The sequence below is a fragment of the Festucalex cinctus genome, chromosome 10 (assembly GCF_051991245.1).
Source record: "Festucalex cinctus isolate MCC-2025b chromosome 10, RoL_Fcin_1.0, whole genome shotgun sequence".
Classification (NCBI taxonomy): Eukaryota; Metazoa; Chordata; class Actinopteri; order Syngnathiformes; family Syngnathidae; genus Festucalex; species Festucalex cinctus.
This window is the reverse complement of record NC_135420.1, coordinates 18208356-18228385: the sequence shown is the minus strand read 5'-3', so window position 1 is coordinate 18228385 and position 20030 is coordinate 18208356. Positions and strand designations below refer to the sequence as shown.

The 20030-nt window shown below is 37.9% G+C and overlaps 1 protein-coding gene across 5 annotated transcripts in view; it reads right to left on the bottom strand.

Annotated features, from left to right (window-relative positions):
• The window catches only part of LOC144026839 (cytosolic carboxypeptidase 6-like), a 313459-nt gene that overhangs the window by 138709 nt on the left and 154720 nt on the right, over positions 1-20030 (bottom strand). For all 5 annotated transcript variants that reach the window (XM_077533870.1, XM_077533871.1, XM_077533874.1 and 2 more), the window contains one exon: positions 281-497. In XM_077533870.1, coding sequence (XP_077389996.1) covers positions 281-497 — 217 coding nt within the window. The remainder of the gene's footprint in view (positions 1-280; positions 498-20030) is intronic.

Here is a 20030-nt window from a genome sequence, read left to right as displayed (position 1 = left end):
CGACGCGCATGATACACTAGCTGCTGCTGCAGAGGTGAGAGCGCCGCGCATGACACTCACGCGCACACACGCAACGTGGGGCTTATAACCTAGCGATCAACATTGGTAATGATAACATGAGAGGCCGACGTTATGACCACCAAGTGCACCCAAACTACCGATCTGGCACTTTTTTAGTCCCAGCTCACACTCACATACGCACTCAACCCAAACATTGACCTCCTTGCTGCAGCTGGATAAACGCCCCGAGCGCTTAAATCCCTCCCACCCGGCAACTCACCACGCTGAGTCCCAGCTGCTCCCTCCGCAGGTAGGGAAGGTTCCTGCGCTCAAGGCTGGCCAGGTAGTGCTGCAGTCGGGAGTAGGTGTAAGGGTAGCAGTAGGCAAACTGGTACACGTCGTCCTCGCGGTCGAAGCAGAAGGCAAACGACATGACATAATTGCGACGGTGGTCCGGGCAGCGGTAGTAGTACACGTTTTTGGCTGGAAGCCTCTGCCTGCAAAAGTGGAGGGAAGATATGCAAAATGATATAGGATGAGATGGGAACATACGGTACATATTTGATCAAACGTCAACGCAAGCCATAAATGCCTTCAATTTATCTGCACGTGATGACATTCAAAGGCAGAGTTTGAGGTTTATCAGTTATCAAATTTGGTCAAATAAAAGATATAGCAAAGGATTGACTTGACTTTTATGAATCGCTTAATGGTGAAGGGCTGACATTTGTTTTTGGGATGCTGCTTGACCTCACATTCTATTGTTTTTTTCCAAAACAATGTTCCCACTGGAAATAAAAGAAATCCAAATAATTGAATGGTTAATTATTTAAAAAAAAATTAAAAAAACATACAGATTTTAACTAACTTTTCAGTCATACACTCCAAAAAGAGAATTGTTGAACCAATTGAAGACTAATAAAAAAGTTATATTGCCCCCCAATTTGTTAGAATCCTTTATTAGCAGAGGAAATATAAATAAATAAAGATTCAAAACATGCCAATCAAGTGTAAATACATTTAAATCCAGGTTAAAAACTATGCGCTTTTTCCATACTTATGATTAAGGCCTTTAAATCATGTATTCACTGTTTGTTTTTTTTAATTAATTTTTTTTATTTTATTTTTTATTTTAACCGGTAACACTTTATAATAATTATCTGTTATAACTAGTTTATATATCATTAACTCCCAAAACATTTTCATTGTTTTACTGGATTTTGACTGATTTTGCAAGGCCCATAGAATATTGTGTCCTATTGCTATAAAAACATGGAACCGACCAAAAGAAAGATTCAAGTCTCTTCTTTCATTAGGAAAAAAACATGTATGTTTCTATCTGTTTCCTTTTTGCATCAATTTGCATTAGAATATGGCTAAATTTCATCATTATTCACAAATCTGTTTAAAATAGTGGGGAAAAGAAAGAGCATTTTGATCTCTTATACTCTGCTGCCAACTGCTGGCCGTTTTTGTAATAACCATCATTGCTTCACGCATTCTTTTCAGTTCAGAGGCTGCATCGAAGCCAAAATGTAAAAATGCATCTTTGGGAGCATGGTAATATTTAAAATAGAACGTATTTATACGTTTTTGGGAGTAAATGAGTTAATAAACTGCTAGGTAATGAGTTAATAGTGTATAACTACCTAAATGAGTAATAGATCATACACAAACTATTAATAAATTACGAGTGACTTGGTGATTATCAGTCACCAAGTTATTGGAACGCTGTTCTTAAGTTACAACTATTCATCATTAAGTGTTCCTAAATAATTAAGTAAAACTTTACAAATGATTTAATAACTAGTTATACCAGATAGTTATTGTAAAGTGTTGTAGTTTGCATAATTATTATTATTATTATTATTATTAATTATGTATGTATGTATGTATGTACTTTTATTTTTTTGTTTTTTTATTATTTTTTTTACAACCCCTCGGCCCTGCCTAGGTACATGTGAACAATGTTTGTTTCTTTTTAAGTGCCACCACAGGTCAACATGCTGCCCTTTTTTTAGGTAGAGCAGTACAGTATCTAGTTTGAACTAAATTGTGTTTTCCTTCATCGTGACCACTTGACTGGCCTGTGAGATTCAAGCTGTGGCATCTTTCGGCGCCGAGCTAAATAAAGCGAACTGCTCTTTGCACCTCATGCAAAATCAATGTGGTACGGGGCTGATATCGCTGCAGTGCACACAACTTCCCTGCTTACGCGACACGTTTTCTGTTCACACCCTTCATCAGTTTGACGTCGTCTTCCTCCCCCCCAACACTCGCACCACTGAGACACAGTGTGAAGGGTGTAGCAGGCACACACGTGACTTCCCACCTCGTCATTTTTTACCGCTTTCCTCCGAATATCTGCAGCGCTGTCACTTTCCGAGGGCCGTGACGGCAAAAAGTCTGCGCGTTGGGAAAAACAGTTCCGCCGCAAAAAGTCTCGCAGATGCGAGGAGAGAAAGGGGATAAAGGAGGACGAAGATGACTGATTGATGGGTTTGGGGTGTTTGGATCAGGAAGAAAGGTGGTATGAGGAGATAAGGAGAAGATAAGAGAGTGGCGAGATGGCAGATGCGGGGTTGATATGCGGGAAGGGATGGCGGCTTGGCTGCGTACGACGCGGCTGTGGGCCGCCTGTAGTGAGCGAGCATTTCTGGCACGAGATGAGATGAAGATGGTATCGGCTTTGTGATAGGAACGGGGCCTGACAATCAACAAACAGGACAGGCTGCTCGGCGCTAACTCTCTGAACTTCTCTGTCTGACTCACCCCCGAGGAAGCAGGCAGGGGAGGGAAGACAGTTTGATGTGTTTGTTCAAGCACATAATGTATCAGAATAGGCGACAGATAAAAGCCACCTTTAGAGTTCAGTTCAGGTTGCCCCTGCTTGTTCTTTCTAATCCCTTCCTATTGTCACAGGCGGTGACCGTTCTCTGTTGAAAAATCAACGGACTGCCGTGCGTCGACGTAGCGTACCCCGTTGCTGCGCCTGCCACCCCAATGGGACGGCGCACATCAGTTATTTTGGTAAACAATTGACAGTGCTGCGCATAAACAAACTAAAAAGCTGAACTATTCACTTCAAGAAAAAAGGATTGAGAGGCGAATGGATTTGCATTTGAGCATCTCCGCAGAATACAAATGCAGTGGGTGGCAAATTTAATTAACGAGGCACCATAGAACAACAGCAACAACAACAAAAACAACACTAAAAGTTAATAGGTGTCATAATTCATGTCATAATTCGTAGTAATTGATATTTTTTTAACTACAGTATAAGCTGCTGCTTTACATGGGCTGTTAGTACCTGGGGGCGAGTCAAATATGTACCCCCATGATCTAGAACTCGTCTTGTTCAGGTTCAACCAAAAAAAAACGTATAGTTTACAGATAAAATTGTAGAAAGTGGCAAATTTGCGACAAAAAAAAAAACTAAACTAAATTTGCAAGTTTAGAAAGTGGCAAAATTGTGACTTTCTAAAGTGGCAAATTTGCGAGAAAAAAAACTCAGAAACTTACAAAAAAATACACATAGCGTAGCGTACTACACTACTACTACTACTACTACCATATGATGTTAAGCATTCACTCTTTGAAGCATTGGGCCCGGCCAGCGACAAAGACGCTTCGCTATGCTAAGGTCCACGCCCTGAGGACCAAGCATTTAAGTTAATTTGTTAAAATGTTACTATTTACTTGTACAATATGTTTCCAGATTTATTTTTTACACATCCATACATTTTCGTATTATTTTTGGTACAAGTATCTAAGGAATCCTCAAATTATTAGACTATAGCTACGCTACGTGTATTTTTCTGAGTTATTTTCTCACAAATCTCCCACTTTGGAAAGTTGCAAATTTATGAGTTATTTTCTCGCAAATTCACCACTTTAGAAAGCTGCTAATTTGCCACTTTAGAATGTGGCAAATTTGCAACTTTTTTTCTTGTCATATTGCCCCTGCCCTCAAAATAACTAAATAAATAAATAAATAAATAATTAAAGAAATTATATATATATATATATATATATATATATATATATATATATATATATATATATATATATATATATATATATATATAGATGTGGCCCTAATAGAAAGACTGTCTTTATTTTAGTTTTTGTTTTTATTATAAAAAAAAAGTATCTCATTTATGTTAAGTGAAATCCAGAAAACAAAACTAATGATGTTAAGTCAACAAAGGTTGTCTTCATTTGATTTTTAATAAAAACAAACTTTATTCTTAAAATCACTGCAAAACCGCGTACCATTTAAAAGTTAGGCAGGATTGTCGGCATCTGCTGAATGTAACTGTTAAAGTCAAGTCAAGTCATGTCAAGTCAAGTCAAGTCAAGTCAAGTAACTTGTAATCCAACATAGTTATTTTCAAAATCAAGTAACCAGTAAATAAGTAACTGTGGCAATGCTTACAGTCAGAGAGGACATACTGGCAGTTTTAACATTTGACTTTTTTTTTTGCAAACTTTCCTTAAAACTAACATGCCTGTTTTTTAAATGTGGGGGAGGGGGTCTGGCAGGGCACCATGGGAAAAATGCACATAAACATGGGAGAATATATAAATTCCCAACTGGAAGGCCCAAGCGTTGACTTACTGTGAGGCAGATGTTCACACGGTTTTATAATCAGCTTGGAGCAAAACGCATCTGATTTCAAACCTGTTGTCTCAAGAATCCTGGTTCCTTGCAAGGTCAACACACTTCAAAAACTACTAAAAGCTGACGGAGACGCCAGCCACCCCCTTGGGGCATGTTCATTGAAATGTGATCAAAAGCCATCTCTTTCCACATTTCTTCGCCTATTCGAGAAATTGCTCTCATTTTCGACTTCTTCCACTCAATGGGGTGCTGTGTGACCTTGCCGAAGACTGAAAAAGTCCTGACTATTGATTTTAATTACTGCGGCTTGTCATGGCATTATAGTTATAGGCCAGGCAAAAATGCTCTTTGACTTCGTATGGAAAGTGGTTGCCCGTAAGGCCAGCTTGAAGAGCGCGAGGAGGTGTACCGGCTTTAAATAAACACAGACACACACACAAATGTAAAAGAAAAAAAAGGAGGAAAACACACACAGTCCCTCAGGTTTAATCTAAGCAGTGGCTGCTTCTTTTTGGCAGCTGGCAATTTGTTTTATCTAAATGGTACCTTCTCCCCTGCCCATCTCTAGACGTGGTACAGTGCCGTCGTTCCCAAACAGAATTATCACAATGTGGGATGAGGGCAAAGAAAGAAAAAAAAATAGACACTTTTCCTCCCAGATGATAAGGAGCTCACACATGATTTTACAATTCAGTGATTACAGAGAAACAAACACACACACACAAAAACAACAATCCACAGTTGTACACGCTCACGTCGAATGAGCTCGATCAAGGTCATGAGATGAGTTAACTTCCTGAGTGGAATAAAACAAAGAGAATAATAAATAGTAGACCAAAGCAGACACAAAATTATGAAGGCAAGAGATCAGAGATGACAAAAAGAGTCTTGATGAAGAACATTTATCACCGTTGCGCAACAACATCCTGTTTCACGCCACATTCTAAAAACAAGCATGTTGGGCTAATTTCGGAGTGTAAATTGTTTGTCTATACCTGCCCTTCATTTCCTTGCGGGAACTGACAGACAGAAAAAGTTCTATAGAAAATGGCAGGATATGGAGGAGCTCTGCCAAGTCTCAATGGTGGTTATAAAAAACACAGAGAAGTACCAAAGACTGTGATTGGCTGGCAAACAGTCCAGGGTGTACCCCGCCTACTGCCCAAAGCCAGCTGAGATAGGCTCCATCATCCCCCGTGACCCTTGTGAGGAATAAGCGGTCAAGAAAATGGATGGATGGATGGATGGAAGTACCAAAGAAAAATACACGGACGAGACGTCAACTCAACACAATCATGTGAAATTGCCGCAAACTTTACTGTCTGCTCCATGTGACTACATGAGAGTTTACCGACTTTGTGATGAGGAAACATTCATATTGTGTTTTTTTTTTTATGTCAAAAACAACACACAGCTGCTCACCAAAATATCATAATAATGAATCTTCTTTGCGACAAGCAATCCCACAACGTGACATGAAGTCCTGCTGTGCTAGACTGAGTATTAGCGTATTCATTTGCATTCTGGGGCAGTGGTTGACAGTGCCATTAATAACTTTAATTCCTCCAACCATCTTTATTCAGATGTGTGACACAAACCAATGAAGGATTTGCTATCAAAAAGAAAAAAGAAGAAAAAAACACTCTAAAACAGTTGGGTCACAAATGGACCAATCATCTACTTGGGTGTATTTGATCCAACTTTGGAGTCAAGAAATTGGTCTTTTAGTGGAAAACAACTCATTAAATATTGGTCAGATAATTTAATTGGGTCAAAAAATGGGGACAATATGTATAAAACCACTTAGAAAGTTGGGTCAAATTGACCCATAAAGTGGATTGTTCCATTTTTGATCCATAATTGGGTTACTTTTGACCCAACTGTTTTTAGAGCGCACATTTTGTCATTAAAAACAAACAAAACAAAACAAAACAAAACAAAACAGAACAGGTTCCTCCCTGGTCTCATCTTGTGTAACTTAGGGGAGTGAAGATTTGCGATGCTAGCAAAATATAGCAAACATGTTAAAAAATTTTCCTTGCAACAAGAAAAACCATTAAAACTATTGGCGAATGTCTGACGATCGTTTAGAACGAACATGTAGCGAACGATGACCAAAACCTTAAAAAAAAAAAAAAAATGCTAGTGTCGCAAATGTTTTTATTATTATTATTATTATTCTTATCATTATTATTATTATTATTATTAGTATTATTATTATTTTAACTGATTGTACATTCGGTGTAACAAAGCTATATATGCTACCAAAGTAGCAGCCATGGCTAACATTTGCTTGTTTACAGTGCTAAGGCTAGCTATATTGCTAGCGCTGTGACCATACGCATTCTCTGTGATTATTCATCACAGCTGCTCACTTTAACATGTCATTATGATTGGGCATTTTTGAGAAAAGCATACTTTAATGGTTTCTTGATATGTACTTTACAATAAATGTGGCCCGACTCTACACAGATTGATAATCAGCTGTGTGGTTTACGCGTAATCCTGCTAGCTAACGCACAAATTAAGCATCTATCATAGATGAAAGCAATACTATACCCCTTGCTTTTCTGCTTGGTGGATGTAATACGACAACGTAGCCTGCCGAGGATTTGACGCAGTTGGCCTTTCGCGAGACATCACCATCTTTAGCTCTGAACTTCAGCTCTCATATTGACGGTGTGGGCAGACGTCTTGAAGTTTGAAGATGAAGGCTTATAAATTGGTAGCTTTCACACATGCGACACCTTGTCTATATTTCAGAATCAATCAAGCGTAGAGGACACATCAGTCAGAGCTTCTCCGAGCAGACAAAGGCAACCAGGACGAAAATAGCACACATCCACACACACGTGTGCAGACGCACTTCCTTTATATTGTCCGCCTCGCTGTTGTCTCATTCAAGCTCGTCAAACGTTCATCCCGTCAACTGTTAGCAAGGTTACGCGTTTTCAAATAAGCTTGTGCAGCTGTCCTCCGCAGATCCCCAGCAGCTCATTTGAGGCAAATAGTCAGTTTGGCAAACATTTCACACCCAATGACACATTTCTTTATTCCCTCGACGTAACTACATCTCTAACCGAAGGGCCAATGTTTCTTGGCAAACTGAAAGGACAGATGTTTGGTTGGCTTATTGTTGTCAAACGTGGGCCCACGTTCTTGTTTTGTGCTCTAAGTCACCTAAAAAAATATCAACAACAACTTCCAAGTAATCTACCACATGTGTATGTATATTCATGTGTGTGTGTGTGTGCGTGCACATGACGGCATATCACTTCTTGAGGTATCAGTCTTCTTTTTATATGCAAATTAAGCGTTGGGGAGGCACTGTTGCTAGGCAACCTGCGCTTTGTGCAACACTCTGGTAGACCTGCTGTATATGTTATGTGGTGGGACAGCATATTTATTCGCTCAATAAGATTGAGCACTTGTATTGCACAGTGGTGCAAAAATAATTTAGGAGTACATTTGAACCCATTTTAACCCTCGAAAGTCCGTCACAATCTAATCAGGGATGTTTGTTGACTCTTTCCTCAATTACATAGCAGATATAGGAATATTTCTGGATGTAAAACCAAATTTTAAAATGAAAGACAGTGGAACTATGTTTTAACGGATTCATAAGGGTAATCAAAGTACTTTTTTCGAAGCCTAAAAATCCTACTTTGAAAGGGTTGAGGTAGGATTTCAAACTTCAATATTCTCCCAAACACTAGTATCTGGTCAGATTTCATTTTGTATCATGGTGAGATACCTTTTTGCTTTCAAGGTATCACAAAGAATGAAAAAATTCACAATTATGTCCTAAGTCATTTTTTTATGGAAGCATAGAACTGCTGATGTAAACATGTATAGTTCAAACAAATTAGCAAGTACGTTCAATTGTACTCGGACAGAACTTAAAAATGTATTTTTTCCTGTATAGCTGCACCCTGCAGCAAGTTTTTAGCCAACAAGTACTTTTGTAAGTTATTGCAAGTATGTTCAAATGTAGTTGAAAGTGCATTTGAACGTATTTGCTAATACGTTAAATCGTACTTGCAGATAATATAGATTTAAACTAGTGCTATTAATTAATCACAAAAAATTATCGCATTAATCATTGTATTACCACAGATTAATCACACAATTAATTTTGACCGCAGCTGATTCTTTTTACGCCGACAGTGGATGGTTACATTAAAGGTAGCTGTTGGAGTTTGAGCAATAAACATAACTACATGCATTAAAATAAAGCATTTAATAAATGTTTACATATGCCGTAGGTCATTTTTTCCCATTTTAAATTCTGCAAATAATTAATTGATTAGAAAAAGCAGGATGAGCGTGTGCAGTGGATATACATTTTTGAAGACGTCCTCATAACATTAAATGTTGAAAAAAACACGTAACAGGTGCGCTTCAAATTTAGCGGAAAAAATATGTTGGGGGGAAAAAAAAACGTTTTAAGTCAGTGATTAATAATCATGATTAATCAAGATTCTAAGATGTGATTAATCTGATTAAAAAATGTAATCGTTTGACAGCTCTAGTTTAAACGTACATTATTTGTAAATACATTTGAAGTGTATGCCCCATGGTGTTATGGGAAAACATACTAAGTTTTTAGTATTTAGGCTATTTGAACATATTTACAAGTACGCATTTGCAAATATGTTGAAACATATTTGCCAGTCAAAAATGTTTACTCCATATTGGCGGTTCCATGCTTCTGTCATTTCTAACCACACAGTCAGGACTACTTCAAAAGAAAACAAATTATCATACATTAAAGAAAAAACAAAAATTGGAAAGACGTTACAATAAATTCAAAAGTATTTTAAAAGTAAGTTCTTCTTGCTAAACTGTAAGAATTCCCTCCAATAAGAACACTGATAGTGTCAACACATTTCCAGATGACATTTAAAAGAGTCCTCAGGCCTTTTCATGGCATTCAAAGGACACAGTGTCACCTGCAACGTATGCAAATGGTTCATGCAGCTTCCTACATGTCCAGTGTTTGCGCTGATATTGATTATTGGCGCCTCGATTAGTTAATTACTTTGTTCAACCAATCCCACAGGCGGCAGCGTCAACATTTGAAGTCATGTTGGCTGCTATCACGTCACACCCACTGACTTCCACCTGACTCGGGAATATATGCAGCCGACATTTCCATAACATAGTGAGAGCAGTCGTAAATCTCAGATTCTCATCTAAATAAAACACTCAAGGGAGGATGCTAGTTTGTTGGGCTGCCGCTGTATGTTAAATATCGAGTACATAAGCGGGGCTGTTTATCCTCGTATGATCTGTTTTGTTTGCCCTTGCGCATGGAAATTCATCTTCTCGGGTGACTCATATCGTCATGTTGTTTTTTTCCCCCTGGTATTTATGTCGGACTGAAGAAAAAAACATTTGTGTTCTTCCGTGGAATAAATCATCCGAAAAATACTTAGGCGGGGGTTTATGAAGCTCGATGTTGCAGTCATGACTGTCAAACTGTTGCGCAAGTTTCTTATCATGCATTTAATGTATTGAATTTATGTTTGCATTTGGAGACACTCCTAAATTTACAGGCACATTGCAATAGATCAGGATAGCGATAAAGTCCATTTATTTCAGCAGTTCAATTAAAAAAGAAAAAAATATTTTATGCAGATTCTTCAAACACAGGAAAATACTCCTTATTTTCACATTGAAAATCATTGTGATTATTTTTTGAGATTCCCATTCGGTTTAACTTATAATCATCAAAAATGCAACATATGAAAGGTACAAAATTTGACACTGTGCATATATTGAATCTATATAAATGAATTGCACTTTTTGAATTGAACTACTGAAATAAATGTCATTTTCCATGATTCCAATTTACTGAGATGCACCTGCATTCTATTTTACACGTCCCAATATAAAAGTGCCAGTAAATAAGCTCTGATACAATTGCATGCACTTTATTTTGAGTTTTGCAGTTATTACACAACTGCAGCTAAGGTATTTATTTTATTTATTTTTTTGCCATAAAAAAATGAAGCCTGTGTAGGCTAGCAAGCTGACTAGGACTATTTTCTCAAATGCGGCAGTGTGACAGTGCCCAGGCAGACCAGAAGGGGGCCACGTGAATAACTAATGAAGTCATGGAATGAAAATTTCAGCGTCAACTTGATTTTAGATGAGCATTTATTCTGAATTTAAAACAAATTTTAGGTTCACACAAAATGTTAGAGACACTCTCAATACTTTTATTTTATTAAAATTAAAAAGCCATAATTAAACTATACTGTCTTCCACATCACTGGATACTAACAATGTGCAGCTCATATTCAATTGAAAGAATTAAAAAAAAATAAAAAATAAAAATAACCTAATATAAACCGTCAAGGGAAGACTTTTTTTTTGATGTAGTTGTTTTCTTGAACTTCATCATTCTCACTTTGAAGTCTTAAAGCAGAGTGAGTCACGACTGTGAAATAAACAACTGTGACAAGGATTATAGTCTGTTTTGAGTGGATCTCATTAGATGGTGATCGTGCAGGTGTACCCAATGGAGTGTCCAGTAGACATACTTGGAATTTATATATATATATATATATATATATATATATATATATATATATATATATATATATATATATATATATATATATATATATGACAAAATAAACAAGACTGATTTATTTCCATTTATATTTATTTTTTGGATATAATTTTAGAATTTATTTTCACTTTTAGTCATTTATTTATTTATTTAGTCATTTATTTATTTTGAATTTTGGCAATTTTGGTCCTCCATAAAGTGTCCAATACTGAAACCAGAGTTGCCCGAGTAGGTGAACGTAAGGCAATATGAAGCACTTTAACTCATTTACTCCCAATAACGTGTAAATACGTTTTTTTAATGTTTTAAGTGTCCCAAAGACGTATTTATACGTTTTTTTTTTTTTGTTTTTTTTTATGCTAGAACATACAGAAGGCTTTGATGCAGCCTCTCAACAGCAAAGAACGATTGCAGAAATTGTACTTATTACACAAACGGCCAGCAGGGGGCAGCAGCGTAAAGGAGATCAACCAGGGCCATGTAGAAAAAAAGGCTAAATCACTTACAATTTGAAATAAGATTTGTGAAAACTGATGAAACTTAGCTCTGCTTAGCTTTGCATCTGCATTTGTGTAATTTTTTGAACAATATATTTAAAGTTGAGCTATTTGGCGTCAGTTATACACATCTGTATATCGAAACCTATGAATGGTATTTTTATTTGTTTTTTTTTGGCATCCTGGTCATGCCCCTGGTCAGTGTACAGCTTGTAACACACAAATGTAATTACATTGTGTGACTGCATTACTGGCTGATGGGTTGATGCTAGTCAGTTGGGTCTAACATAAACTACTCGCTCCTCTGTGTGTTGTGGGCCACTGTGGCAATTAGCAGTAAGCAGATGATCACTGTGCCCTCGCCACTGTGGCGCCACAGCTCCCCCGTGGGCACCAGGGCAGGTGCACATTCATTTGGAATAATGGGGCGGTTCGGGTGGGGCGGGGTGGGGGAACAGATTAAATACACACATGCAGTCATGGAAAGAATATCGAATAGACGCTCCTGTTATAAAACGACGAGCGTTAAGCCCCTGCGGTAAACAAGAGGAACCGTCCGTCCATTAATTGCGTGATGCAGCATTTCCCAGGGTGCAACATTATACTCCCACTGCATTATCAGTGCGTGTGCGTGTGTGCGTGCGTAACGGCGGGCCGCGCAGACAGCCCGGCGCCATGAAGACGGAGTCATAAAAAAAATGATGTCTCAAGACAATAGGGACCAAGCCAGGAGACTGCACGCCACCTTGTCCCAACCTGAGAAGCAGCTTGCTGGCATTGACGTGACTGTTGCGCCGCTCAGATACAAGCGACCCTTTGCTGTGGCTTCCGAGCACGTTGAAGAATATCATCCCCGCTAAACGTGAGCGGAGGAGAAAAGAGCTCGTGATCTCACCGTGTGTGACTCCCACAGTGAGTCAGATGGCTGATGTCGGATTCCGCATCAAACTCATGTATCCTCCTGAGTGTATACGCGTGTTTTTGTGTGTGTGTGTGATGAGGTCACACCGACTGATGAGATGATTCGCTCAGGCAGGCTATGCAACATGTGACACATTCTGATATCACGTAAATCCCGCGCAGAGATGAGATCACCTGCTTCTGTTGTTGATGTTTACATGAAATGCAAAAGGCCAATAGGGAGTTGTAATTCTTCTCCAAGTTGTTTGGTATATTTTTAAGTTGTTTTGTTTATTTTTTTTAGTTGCAATAATTTAAATGGTATGGCACTTCATTTTATCTAGTACTTTTCCACCTTACAAGGCCCTCAAAGCGCTTGACATTTGACTACTTATTCACCCACTGATGACACAGCAACAAGCAACTGGGGGTTCAATATCTTGCTTCAGGATACTTTGACGTGGTCACAATTGCATGGGATTGAACCCACAACCTCCGATTTGCAAGATAAAGACTACTACTGAGCCACACCACCCACCAAATGGCACAAAGCTTCATCAATTCTTGACCAGTTGCTGCTCAGCTAACAGGCTAACCTAGCTTAACTGCATCTGTAGTTTTCATTGTGATGGAAGTTAGACGGCATAAATGTTGTGTCATTTATTTTTGAATTTTAAACGCTGGCATTCTGTTTTTTTACTCTTTTTTTTTTTTTTTTAATCAAAAACTCAAATCGAAAAGTGTTTATTTTTGGCTTGCCATGTACTCTGTGAAACTGTACCCTTGCCTCACAACATAGTGGTGGCCACACAGTAAATTCTATAGAGTACATTTGACTCTATTTAGAGTGGGACCAAATAGACTCAGTTTTAGAGTAATATTTACACTTGGAAGAGAGTAAAATAAAGAATTGGATAAAAAAAATATGTCTTTGGTCACTTGGAGATAAGAAAACAGGAGAAGGGACATAGCTCAGGTGTGACAGTTTCCTAAGCTGAAGATTTTGAGTTTATTCCTCAACCCTTGAGTGACTTTTTATTTCATTTTTTTTTTTAAATTTTTTATCTTACTCTCTTCCTAGTGTAAATCTTAGCCTACTCAAAAACTGAGTATATTTGGTCCCACGATAACTAATCAAATTTACTCTAAATACAGTCAAATTTACTTTAGAGAATTTACTATGCAGGATTGCCAGGTTTGCAGTGCCCATGACACAAAAAATAACTTTTTCTTTCAAAAACAAATGCACACTATTGTGAAATTACATTTTCAAATGCACACATGATGACTCATCAAGTCAAAGTCAAGGCAAGACTTTTATAAATTTTAGCCCAGAAAAGTCACAAACCCTAAAACGGGTGACTTGAGTGTGACTCGAGTCAAGTCATGTGACTCAAGTCCTCTCCAAATGTATTCTTCAGAATGGGGAATATTACAATCACTCCTTCCCTAGTGGTTTTATCATACTTGTATCACAAGTGAGATCATCAAGTCACTGAGGTGGTCATTTGTAGCATCATGATCACGGACAGACAGACAGACTACGAGCCACATTGGCACGTTCTCTATTTCTCTGCTGCCAATATCACCACCATCCTCCCTACCTATAACTCCCCATCGTTCCTGCTGGTCTTGCTGGCACAAAGATGCCAGCCTGTCTGTGCGCATTTCCCTTGGTACAATAGCGGCAGCTGGGGGCCTTGCCGCCCTGTCTGCTTCTATACCGGTAGATCACTCACACATACACGCAAACATACACAAACTGGTGCCACCGTGTGTGCGCCAGGGGTGGGGAGTGTGCTGCAGGGAAAGACGGAGAAGGAAGGAACCGGGTGGAATGGACGAGCACTTGGCCTCTCAAGACAGCCAGATGCTGCCAATTAACTTCTCCGGCCACCACGGGGGCTGCAGCGGGGCAAGTCTGGCACCTGCACCGGCGCTCGCCTCCAATACGCACGGGCTCCTCACACACAAACACACACAGACACACCACAATCTTTCAGCATGGAAAGTGTACAACACTTTCTGTACTTATTATTTATTCAAGGCTGCAGGGAGCTTAGGCCTAATTGACATTGGGCAGACGACACCCTGGAATGGTCGCAAGTCAATCACAGGGAACACATAAAAGCCAATCATTTTCACACACGTAGGGATGTAACGATATCCAAATATCACGACACGATAATCACGATATGAAGGTCACGATCCGATTATTATCACGATATTGCGGGGAGGTTGGTGATATTTAAAAAACGTCACAATATTGTTGTATATTGCTTATGTACATAACAGCAATGCATATAAACACCTACAATCTCTAACAAGACTTAATTTTGAGACACTTACTTGTTAATGCACACACATTTAATTCCTCCACATATTGACTCGGTCCACAAGCATATTATGTTCCCCTTGCACAATTAGCATTGATTTTAAATATAGAAGGGCCAAAACATCCCAAATGAATATTAAACTGAACTCAAAAAAGTAGCCACCAGAGGGTGCTACAACTGCACAAATGGAAATCAACCTGACTTTTTTTTAACAGATGTGTTGCTTTTAAATATTGTGAACATGACGATGACGATATTGTGTCAGTTTTCGCGATATCACGATATTGCCCTTATCGTTACATCCCTAGTACACTGTCATTGAGTCAAATTGTAATCTTAGTTTTGTTTGCTTTTTGAGGGTTTCTATTCTAAACTCTTTTACGTTGTTACCACAAATGACTGCATATATTCTTACATTATTTCTACTGTATAATATTTATGTGACATTCTTCCAACATCAAAAAATACTTAAATGTTTTTTTTAATTAATGTTTGTATATTTTGCACAAAATTATGGATCTAAAATTGAAATTCTGTAGTTAAAGAAATAAATAAATGACTTCCATATTTTTGGTTCAGATTATTGTCTACTCTTTTTCAATTCTTGTGAGTTTTTTTGTTTATAAAATATTTTTAAAAATCCCCAAATTTTTCCGATTTTTATTTTTATTTTTATTTAGATGTCTAGACATCTACACTACCCCAAATTATATTTTTAAATCTATTTTTATTAGTGGTGCTCCAATTGATAGGCCATTGATCGAAAGCGGTAGATTTCCGTGGAAAAATACATAATATCGGCAATGCTGTTCATTGCCGATCACAAAGAACGATCACCTGCAACTCATACTTTGTAGCATGCAGCCAACTAGAGTCCAACCTCCGTTCAGTGTAGTGTCCGTTTCATCTTTCCTTCACACTGCATATTACAGATCAAAAGATTAACTGATTCATAGCATATGTTTGTGCATTTTCTGCACTGTCAATTTGAAATAATGTCCTGTTTTGGATAATAAAGGGATGTGAATTTGATCTGTAACGGAATTGGCATTGGCAAATTTCACTCATGGACAGATCGATATCGGCAGCATAAAACCCTGATCAGAACGGCCTAATTTTTATACTTCTGTAAAACCTACTGTATATTGTTCACAAAATATGGAGATTGACTATTTTCATTAAACAGGGACAATGTAGTGACACGCTAAGAGAAAGTGCGAAAAGGTACATTATTGCAAATTGGCATCGGTTGGTAAAATTTCTGAAAGTCTACTGGAGCAAATGAACATCTTTCTTCCAAAACATGTTCTCCTCATTCTGTGTAATAACCACATGGTGAAGACTGCTGTCAGACTTAGCTGTCCAAAATTTCCCACTGGTTTTCACTTGCTTTGAGATTTGCTCTCTCTTGTGTGTACGTGCGTGGGTCCATGCGTGTGTGTGTGTGTGGGGGTGTGTGGGTGTGTGTGTGTGTGTGTGTCAAGACATGTTGGTGATTACACTAGACAGAAGGAATTACAGGCTATTACAGAAAAGAGCCTGTGGCAGCAACAGCCAGAGTCGCACTGCCCTTAAAGGCTTACGGCTCTCAAAAAAAAAAAAAAAAAAAAAAAAGATAAGAGAGCCAATCATTCCAACTGGAAAATGCAGCTGCCTGTTATATGTCAAACATAAATACAGAAAACAAGTATAAAAGAATAGCATGTCATATGGTGCTTATATTTTATAGTTTTAAAGTGCAGAGCATTTGGAAGGAAAATATACAGTACAGTGTAGCCTGAAGAACAATGTGCAGCATTTCGGGCTAGCAGCAATTGTATGATATTTTAGGCATGGCATAAACAAACCCAAGAACCTTAACTATTTACTGCCACACGTTATCAAAAAAAAACTTTGATATGACAAAGGCTTTGATCATTCACGAAAAGAGTTACAGTGCTTCCATCTGCTGACCATAGTTATATCAGGCAGTGCTGCATTTAGACGTTGCACTGAGGAAAAAATAAAAAACTTAGTTGACGTCATTTAACGTTTATGGCAGCATACGTCCTGATTTTACTAATCGTTATTAAACGTTTTTGGCGGTCAAAGAGTTAAAGGTTTGCTCATGAAAACATTTTTTCCCCCCCCCATAAGACATAACGGAGATTCATTTAACCCATTTTGGAGTCAAACTTTCCACACTGGCTCTTTTTTGCAATTTGAAAACAGGGTTGGTATTTGTTTTATATGTGTTTCCCCAGATTTCCACACAATAGGTCAGATATGGTAATAATAATGAACTGTATAATGTATATAATGATTTCATGTTCAGGAGATCCTTAGTTTTTGTAGAGTATCCCTATAATTTTAGACATTTTCCTTTTAACATTTTCTATTTGTGGCTTCCAACATAATTTATCATCAATAACTACTCCAAGAAATTTGTTTTCATACACCCTTTCTATTTCAATTGAATTCACCGTAATTTTAACTTGATGCGTGATTTGTCTAGTGCCAAAAACTATGAACTTGGTTTTATTTAAATTTAATGATAATTTGGTCATGTCAAACCAATTTTTTTTTAATGCTGCATTTATGCTAATTTACATTAGCCTGTCTATGCCGTTACTCATTATATGTTAGCATTAAGCTAGCTGACCTTCGTTAATATGATTGGGGAACAGTGCAAGCGTGACTGAGGAACAAGAAATACTTTAAAAAGTACTAATGATTTTTGATAATGTATTTGCAAATGTACTTTTAAGAAAACATTTTAAAAAGTGTGTTTAAAGAGCACTTGTGGAGCTGAGATGAAGACTTGCGCAACTTGGAAACTACTAGAATGTGTCGCGCATGAAGATGGTGGACCTCCAAGTTGGAAAGTTACATCAAAGCTTCATTTAATGTTTGTCTTGTCTTTCACTTGGGAGTGGCTGCTGACAGAGGGGAATATCTTTTCAATCTTAAAGCTTTAAATTCTCTGCAAGGTTAAATGGATCCGCCCCGGAATTAAATGGCTTTTTCCTTGGCTACACTCCTTAAAGGTCAGTGGAAATTGTCCCTGTGGTTGCATAATCCTGCTTGGACTGAACACAGAACATTGATGGCCACAAGATTAGGTACACCTGCTGATGTTAACTCAAATATGCGCCTAGTTTTGTTTTTCTAACAAAATATCTGTTAAAAAATGCAATAAATAAAGAAAAATCAGTAACAAATGCATGCATCTTTACACAATTTTGATATATTCGGGAAATATACAATTTATTACATTTATCTTTGTGTCCTTATTGTCTCATTAGTCCAATTGTACTCAGTGGACAGGACAGAGATGTGCATAAGTCTACAATAATAGCTAAAATATTTAGTTCTACAATCACACACACCTTTTTTGACATGACTCGAGTCATGCAGGAGTAATGTTGGAGCACTGTCATGTCTGGGGTCACGCCTGGGTTAAACTGTCATGACTGTGTTTTGTTTGCGGCAAATGTCTGATAGTTGACTTTATGTGAACTGATGATTTATTTGAGGCAAATGTCTAATGTTTGGTTCTATTTGTTTTATTTGAACTGATGCAATCGGCTTGTAACTAGATGATGTCAAGACTCTCTAATGGTTAGAAACCAGTCAACAGCCAATCAGATGATTCCATGCCCACATGTCTAGCCACAACCAATAAGATCGATTTACTGTGTTTATAAGCTGTCTGAGAAGTGTGTGTGGTTGCCGGATTATTGTCCACCTGTTCCTGTGTACAGCGACTCTGAGTTTCTGTGCCTCTCAATGTGAATAAATAGATAAAAATATTATTTGTGTCTGCGCCTTTGAGATCCAAACTTCTCAGCACACAACATTTTTACACTTTGCTATCACTGGTGCTCTTCTGAGAACGCAATCCCAGAAAAAAATCAAATAAAATTGAAGTATGATGAATAAAATTGAAGCTTATCTAATGGAGTACCTCAAGGCTCAATTTTAGGTCCTTTATTGTTTAAGTGTCTATATCAGTGTTGTCCAAACTACGGCCCAGGGGCCATTTGCGGCCCGCCGTACATTTTTTGGCGTCCTGCGGCAAATACTAAAAATAATTTTTCAATGCTGTTTAAAAATAAATAAATACATAAACAAAAAATAGTAATAAAAAAAAAAATAAAAAATAAAAAAAGAGGGTGGATTAAACATTTCTAGCTACGCAAAGACACAAATTTGCAGCTAATAATTTAGTTTCGGAAATAAAAATAGTTTCATCCACTTGTTGCTTAGTATCAAGGTCCAATGTATGAAAACATCGCATTAGATTAATGGTTCTTAAGTGTGGTCAGTTGACGACCGATTGTTCTTGTTGTGGTTCAGAATGTCAAGTTGGGATTCAGCTGCTGCTCAGTGGAGAGGCGTATCTATTATAGTGGCACACAGGGGTCACTATTTGCCTTGTGACTGTTCGCAGTTTTCAACAAGTAACTGTACATTATATCAACAATTTATAATTGCTTCATTGATTTTTACCATGTTTAACTCATTCACTGCCATTGACGGAAAAAGACGTCAAATGATGCATTTTTTGCTCGTCTGGCAATGAATGTGTTAATAAATAACAAAAAAAAACCTGTGGCCCTTGCAGCTTTCTATTTTTCTGTATGTGGCCCTCAGAGGAAAGAGTTTGGGTCTATATGCTCCCATTTGGCAGTGTCATGAGGAGGCACAGAGCAAATTTCCACAGCTATACTGATAATACACAGCTGTCCATCTGTGTCATCTGATGACACCGGTCCTCTTTTTAACTGTATCTTGGACATCAAATCCTGGATGAGGAAGGTGAAAAATTTACTTGCACTAGCGCACATTTTAGGGGCGAAATGAGAGCAGTCCGGAGCTGTAGACTAACAATCAAAAGCAATTAACCTTATTCCATTTTTAAATTGAGAATTCAAAGCAAACCAGTGTGCCATTTTGAAGCGGGCAAACATAATGTTCCACCGGCATCCTTGGAAGGCAATTGCTGAGAGTGCATCATGTCAGCCCAAGTCATACGTCTGCACACAGAATAATAATTGTCTTTTGCCAACAAACAAATGACAAGGCTGGAAGAACAAGTGAGCCACAAATAA